This window comes from Mastomys coucha, unplaced genomic scaffold (genome assembly GCF_008632895.1).
Source record: "Mastomys coucha isolate ucsf_1 unplaced genomic scaffold, UCSF_Mcou_1 pScaffold5, whole genome shotgun sequence".
In the NCBI taxonomy this organism is placed as follows: Eukaryota; Metazoa; Chordata; class Mammalia; order Rodentia; family Muridae; genus Mastomys; species Mastomys coucha.
In genome coordinates this window covers 46,614,402-46,621,271 of record NW_022196911.1, presented here as the reverse complement: position 1 = coordinate 46,621,271, position 6,870 = coordinate 46,614,402, and the positions used below count along the sequence as shown (strand labels likewise).

Below are 6,870 nucleotides of genomic sequence, written 5' to 3'. Positions count from 1 at the left end.
GCCTCAAACTCAGAAATCTGCCTGCCTCTGCCTCCCAAGTGCTGGGATTAAAGGCGTGTGCTACCACCACCCGGCTGAAAATAAAGTTTTTAAGAAACAAACAGAGCAAGGCAGATCATGACTTTAATCCCAGCACTTGGGAGGCAGAGGGAGGCAGATTTCTGAGTTTGAGGCCAGCCTGGTCTGTAGTGAGTTCCAGGACAGCCAGGGCTATACAGCGAAACCCTGTCTCAAACCACCACCACCAAAACAACCAAAAAAAAAAAAAAAACCAAGTCAAACAAAAATGGAACCCCCCCCCCAAAAAAAACCCAGCCTCCTCCTCCCAAAGAGCCAAGATGTCCCGTGATTCAACCCTCACAGTCTAGTGTGAAGTCAAGGCATGACAGATGCAGTCTCTCCTTTGGACCCAGTATCTTAACCTTACTGCCTCAGTGTCACTGGGGGAGGTCAGAAGAGGAAGGTGGGGAGTAAGACCAAGGAGTAGGAGGGGTGCTGAGTACACACCTGGGGTCCTGGAGGTCCCTTGGGGCCCTAGAACAAGAGAAGAGAAGGAGTTATATGGGGTGGGGCCTTCGGGGAAGGGAGGAATCAGGAAGGTCAGAGTTCAGGGTTATCCTTGGCTGAAAAGTGAATTTGGAGCCAGTCTGGGATCCATGAGACCGTGTCTCAAAAACCTCAAATCAGAGCTAATGAGATGACTCATTAGCCAACTCATAAAGGTGCTTGCACCAGAGCCTGGTGAGCTTAGCTTAATCCTTGGGACCCACACAGTGGAAGAGAACCAATTCCTCCAAGTTGTCTTCTGGCTTCTGTGTTGGTGTTGTGGTGTGTGTGTGTGTGTGTGTGTGTGTGTGTGTGTGCCCATGCCATATACATGCAAAAACCAGACCCAAAACAACAAGAAAACCCAAACCCAAACAATAGAACATCCTCCCAAAAAAGCCAAAAGAAAAAAAGGAATGAAATTCTGACACGTTCAAAAACTTTGATACACTGCAAGGAAACTGTGCTATAAGGGGTGTGGTGTGGGTGGGGTGGGTATGGGTGGGGTGGGGTGTGGGAGTCATTCTGATGAGGCCTCAGAGATGGCTCAGTAGTGGACACTGAGCCTTCCAGGTGCTCCTGGGTCTATCTTGCCATTTCCCTTTTATCAAGAGTGACACCATGTCTCAGAGGGAGAGGCATGTGTGGCTAGAAGCAGGATTGTTCAGCCAAATTCTAGGACAGACTCCTGTGTCCTGAGCAGCAGCTATGTCAGGGTTCAAAGGTGACAGGTGAATTGTAGACTCTCACCCAGGAAGGTGAGGTTCTAGGACTCTGCCCAGGCTGGGGACTTAGCCCATCCACATCCCTATTGTGGGCAGAGGATGCACACACAAGCCCCAAATTATGTGTGTACATCTACACAATTCTGGTGTGAGTGCATGAGGGTTTCTCTTGTCACCTTGATGAGATTCATTAGAGTCACCATGGAAACACACATCTGGTGTCTGCAAGGGCATTTCCAGAAAGATTTAACTGAACAAGGATGATCCTCTAAAAATGGGCAACACCATCCCATGGACTGGGGTCCTGGGATGTATAAAAGAAGGTGGTTGAAAAGTAAATAAAGGGGTGGAGAGAGAGATGGCTCAGTGGTTAAGAGCACTGACTGCTCTTCCAGAGGTCCTGAGTTCAATTCCCAGTATCCACATGGTGGCTCACAATCATCTATAATGGATGGAATCTGATGCCCTCTTCTGGTGTATACCCATAAAATAAATAAATAACTCTTTTTTTGGGGGGTGGATTTTGAGACAGGGTTTCTCTGTATAGCCCTGGCTGTCCTGGAACTCACTCTGTAGACCAGGCTGTCCGGGAAGAACTCAGAAATCCGCCTGCCTCTGCCTCCTAAGTGCTGGGATTAAAGGCGTGTGCCACCACTGCCCGACTTAATAAATAACTCTTTTTTTTTTTTTTTTTTAAAGAAAAGGTGGTTGAGCATCAGCATCCATAACTCTCTGTTTTCTGATAGATAACAATGTGACCAGCTGCTCCATGTACCTGTTGCTATGCCTTCCCCACCATGATGGACTGTATCCTCAGCTGTGACCCAAGAATCAAGTCACTTTTGCTAAATATTTGTCATAGCAACAAGGGAAGAAGCTATTACAGTGGGAAACAGGCTTCCACCTCTGGGAGTCACATCCCTGAACTCTAGTCTAGCAAGCACCCTGGACACTCACCATCTCGCCGTCTTGTCCCGGCTCTCCTCTGGGACCCTAAGGAGGGATGTGAAAATATCAGTGAGCCTGAGTCTCATGCCAGGGCATGGGAAAGGGCTGAGTTGAACATCCAGTTCATCTTTATTCAATTCTGAGAAGTGGTTTATTGTCCCCTCTTCACAGATGAGAAGGTTGAGGCTTTGGGACTTTGGGAGTTATGCACCTAATGTCACAATGGATGGATGTGCCCCGTAGGAGCCTCTGGTGATAGTGTAGTAGAGGAGTGGATTCTGGACTGGAGGGAAGGACAGAGTGGACTCTTTGGACTAGGATGAGAGAACTATATTCTGTGGCCTGGCCTCACATGACCTTAGGGAGAGACTGAGGCTTGTTAGCTTGTTGAGGGAGAGGAGTAGGGGTTAGTGAAGAATTGCAGTTAAAGAGCAAACCTGTGGTTCTCTGGTTCATAGATGGGGCGAGAATTTGGACTGAGCTTGCAACTCAGGGTTAGGGGCCCTGGGCCTTTTAGGGTTAGACTTGGGTTTCAGGTCAGGCTCAGGGTTAGAGTCTGGATAAGAGTTAGAGCTGGGGGTGTGGGATGGGATTTGAGGTTGGGGTCATGATTGGGACTGGGGAACAGGTCTGTGCTAGATTTAAAGGTTGCTTATATGAAGGTCTGAATTAGGGCTGGGCTGTGGAAGGGTTTGAGGCTGGAGTTGGATCTAGGCTGAGTATGTACGTTGGATGATGGCTGGAGTAGGGCCTACTAGGAATAATGCTGGTTTGGAGTTGACTCTGGGGGTTGGGGGTCAGAGTGCTTCACTATAGGACCAACTCTGGGAGGCCCCAGTTCCATGCTTTCTCTTACCGCTGGGCCTTGTGCTCCTCGGGGGCCATCTTTCCCAGTGTCACCAGGAGGGCCCCGGGCCCCAGGTGGTCCAGGAGGCCCGGGTGGTCCCGCAGCTCCATCTTGCCCTTGGGCTCCCTGAAAGACACATGGTTTGACCTGACCCTCACCTGACCCTGAGGGTGAGGCTAAGGGTTAGGGGTTCTAGCTTCTAGAGATGAGCTTCTTAGGTGGGCAGTCCTTGTACCTTCCTTTCCCCCAATCATTGAGGCAGGCACGAAGGGTGACACATCTTTGATATTGGGCTCTGGCAGGAAGGGGACCTTGGTAGAACAGACCCAACAGGACCTTGCTACCACCTTCTAGCATATGAAGCCTGGATCTGTTGTCAGGAGAAGAGCTGACATGTATGTGCTGGGTACGTGAGGCTGAGTGTGTCCTACAAGAACTTCCTGGTCGGTCCTCTCTTGCTGCATTAAAAGTGGCAGACATGGACTGGCGAGATGGCTCAGCGGGTAAGAGCACTGACTGCTCTTCCGAAGGTCCTGAGTTCGGATCCCAGCAACCACATGGTGGCTCACAACCACCCGGAATGAGTTCTGATGCCCTCTTCTGGTATGTCTGAAGACAGCTACAGTAAATTACACCGGAGCAAGCAGGCAGGAGCTAGTGGGGCCAGCAGAGGTCCTGAGTTCAGTTCCCAGCAACCACACACATGATGGCTCACTGTCATCTGTACAAATACAGTGTAATCATACACATAAAATAAATAAAATAAATCTTTTTTTAAAAAAAAGTGGCAGACTTGCATGAGTGGGCATCCATTTTATGCTCTCCCAAACAACCACGTGTGGGTATTTGCAGTAGCTTTCTACATAACTGCCTGAAATGGAAGCTCTCAAAATGTCCTCCCCCAATGGAGAGGCGGAGCTGCTGTCATATTATGGCATGCCACTGAGCCATAAATAAACAAACAAACCAACAGAAACAGGCAAAACCCAGCACCTGGGGGGGCTGAGGTAGGAGGATTATTGTAGACTTAAGGTCATACTGAATTATAGAGTGAGTTTCAGGGCAGCCTTAGCTACAAAAAGAAATACTGTCTCAAAAACAAAAGCAGAGCTGAGTGTAGTAACTATGTATTGTGATCCTAGCATGCCACTCAGTGGGCAGAGACAGGAGGGCCAGGAGTTCAGGTCATCCTTGGTCACATAGTGCATTTGAGGTCAGAGAGATGAGACCTTGTCACAGGGCCAGAGAGATGGCTGGACTATAAAGGCACTTGCGCCAGAGTCTGACCACCTTAGCTCCACCCCATACCCACAGAGTGGGAGGAGACAACCAGGTCCTCTGGTCTCCACCCTTGTTTTGCGATGTGTGTGAGTCTACACACATTTCCATGCGCACACACAAAAACCCAAACTGTAAAATTCAAACCAAAACAAAGGGAAACAAAAACTAGAAAACAGAACCCCGCAACGGAAAAAAAATTAAATTCCTGGTATATCAAAAAACTTGGACACTATGGGGAAACTATGCTAAATGGCAAAAATAGTTCTCCAAAGTTATACATGGGCCTAGAGAGATGGCTCAGTGGTTAAGAGCACTTACTGCTCTTGCGGAGAACCCAGGTTCAGTTCTTGGCACCCACATCTGGTAACACAACTGCCCGGAACTCCATTTCCAGGGCATCTGACACCCTCTGCCCTCGGCAGGCACTGCACACACATGGTACACATCAATCATGCAGGCGCATGCACACCCACATGCACACATATATAAATAAAAATATTAAATAAATATTACAAATTATTTGAAAAGTTACACGTCATGTGATTTCACACACCTTATATTATTGAATGGAAAATTAAACATTGAAATTAGTGGTTGCCAGGGGCAAAGGATGAGGGAGGGAGGTGATCTTCCGGAAGATGGGAGAGCCTGACCAATGTGAGGGATCTTTGTGTAGTGGTCACATGAGTCCATGTATGTTAACACTCTATAGAAGAAAACATACCTGCACACACACATGCTCACTCACACACATACTTACACTCATTCATACATACATTTGTGCACACTCATACACATACACCCATGTGCACACATAGTTGAGCACATACTCATTCACACATGCTCACACACCCATACACATACAGTTAAACATACACACTCACACACTCTCACTCAAAGCACAGACACTTGTGCACACACAAGCCTGTGTAAACCAGGGAACTCTGAGTAAAGCTGGTGGCTTGAGTCACCGTCGGTTTCCGGATCTCTAGGATGGCCCACAGTGGTGCATGCTGTCACCATAGGCACAGCTGGATGAAAGGTGTACAGGATGATAAGTGCGAGGGAATTTACAGTGATCTCTAAATAAAAAGACAACAGGCAATGGAGAGCCTCACACTCTTCTGTCACTCAGACTCCCTGACTCTCTGCCGGAGGTTAGTACCAGGTCAGACCTCAGGCATGCTGAACTCCCACTTCATGGCCCACACTGCGAGAACAGAAATCCATAGTGTGACTGGCACAGGTGATGGCAACCAAGATGGGAAGAAGCCCTGTGTGAACCCAACAAGCACTTCCTGTCGATAGTCTAATGCAGCCTCTGAGAACTGTTGGTCATGGCCAAGCTATCTCTTATCTTGTAGATAAAGTGCCTGGGGCCTGGGGCAGTAATTACTTTATCTAGGGCCACTAAGAAAAGCTAAGCCTTCTCCTGTTGCCAGGGGAACTGGGCTTTTAAAACATTAACTAAATTATTATTATTATTATTATTATTATTATTATTATTATTATTATTATTATTGATTTTTTCAAGACAGGGATTTTCTGTATAACCCTGGCTGTCCTGCCATTTGATTTATAGATCAGGCTGGCTTTGAACTCACACCTGCCTCTGCCTTCCCAGTGCTGTGATTAAAGGTGTGCATCACCACACTCAGCTTTATTTTTATGTTTTTTAAAGTATTTAAATGTTCATTTATTTATTGTATATGTACGGGTGCTTTTTTCTCCCTGCATGTATGTCTGTGCACCGTGTGTGCCTGGTGCCCGTGGAGGTCAGGTGAGGATTAGATCTCCTGGAACTGGAGTTAAAGATCATTGTGAATGTGGGTGCTAAGAACTGAATCTAGATCCACTGGAAGAGCAGCTGGTGCTTTTAACTGATCAGCTATCTTTCTAGCGTCTATTTTTTTTATTTTTTATTTTTTATTTTTGGTTTTTCAAGATGGGGTTTCTCTGTGCAGCCCTGGCTGTCCTGGAACTTACTTTGTAGACCAGGGTGGCCTCGAACTCAGAAATCCGCCTGCCTCTGCCTCCCAAGTGCTGGGATTAAAGGTGTATGGCACTACTGCCCAGCTCAGATGTCCCTTTCAATCTATGTATCTTCCCTTAGCAAGAAAGAGCTCGTTTTTCTTGCAAAGTGCACTTCACGTACGTGTCACTCAGTTCTCTCAATAAATGACGGGCAGCTCTCTATAGCTACCACTCAGATTTCCTGATCAAAGAGTTGTAGTTCTAGACCCCAAATTAACATTGTGATTAGGTCACCCTTTCTCAGTAAACACGAGTAGACGTTCCTGTTTCCTTCAGTACTGAATCCAGAGGATTCCATTCTCTCCTGTTGTTCTTTGCTCATAGCTCAGAGGTTCCAGATTGGGAGCTCCCGGCTTGGACCCAACTTATCAAGACAGAGGGTTTTTGGTTCCTCAACCCCCATAAGGGTTTTTATTTCTGGTTTTTCTTTTTCTTTTTTTTTCCTTTCTTTTTCTTTCTTCTTTTTTCTTTTCTTTTCTTTTTTTTTTT

At 46.9% G+C, this 6,870-nt stretch overlaps 1 protein-coding gene across 2 annotated transcripts in view; it reads right to left on the bottom strand.

Annotated features, from left to right (window-relative positions):
- Col23a1 (collagen type XXIII alpha 1 chain) overlaps nucleotides 1-6,870 on the bottom strand; it is a 303,366-nt gene that overhangs the window by 25,478 nt on the left and 271,018 nt on the right. For both annotated transcript variants that reach the window (XM_031351394.1, XM_031351395.1), the window contains exons 9-11: nucleotides 3,076-3,192; nucleotides 2,229-2,264; nucleotides 508-534 (exon numbers count right to left, since the gene is read on the bottom strand). In XM_031351394.1, coding sequence (XP_031207254.1) covers nucleotides 508-534; nucleotides 2,229-2,264; nucleotides 3,076-3,192 — 180 coding nt within the window. The remainder of the gene's footprint in view (nucleotides 1-507; nucleotides 535-2,228; nucleotides 2,265-3,075; nucleotides 3,193-6,870) is intronic.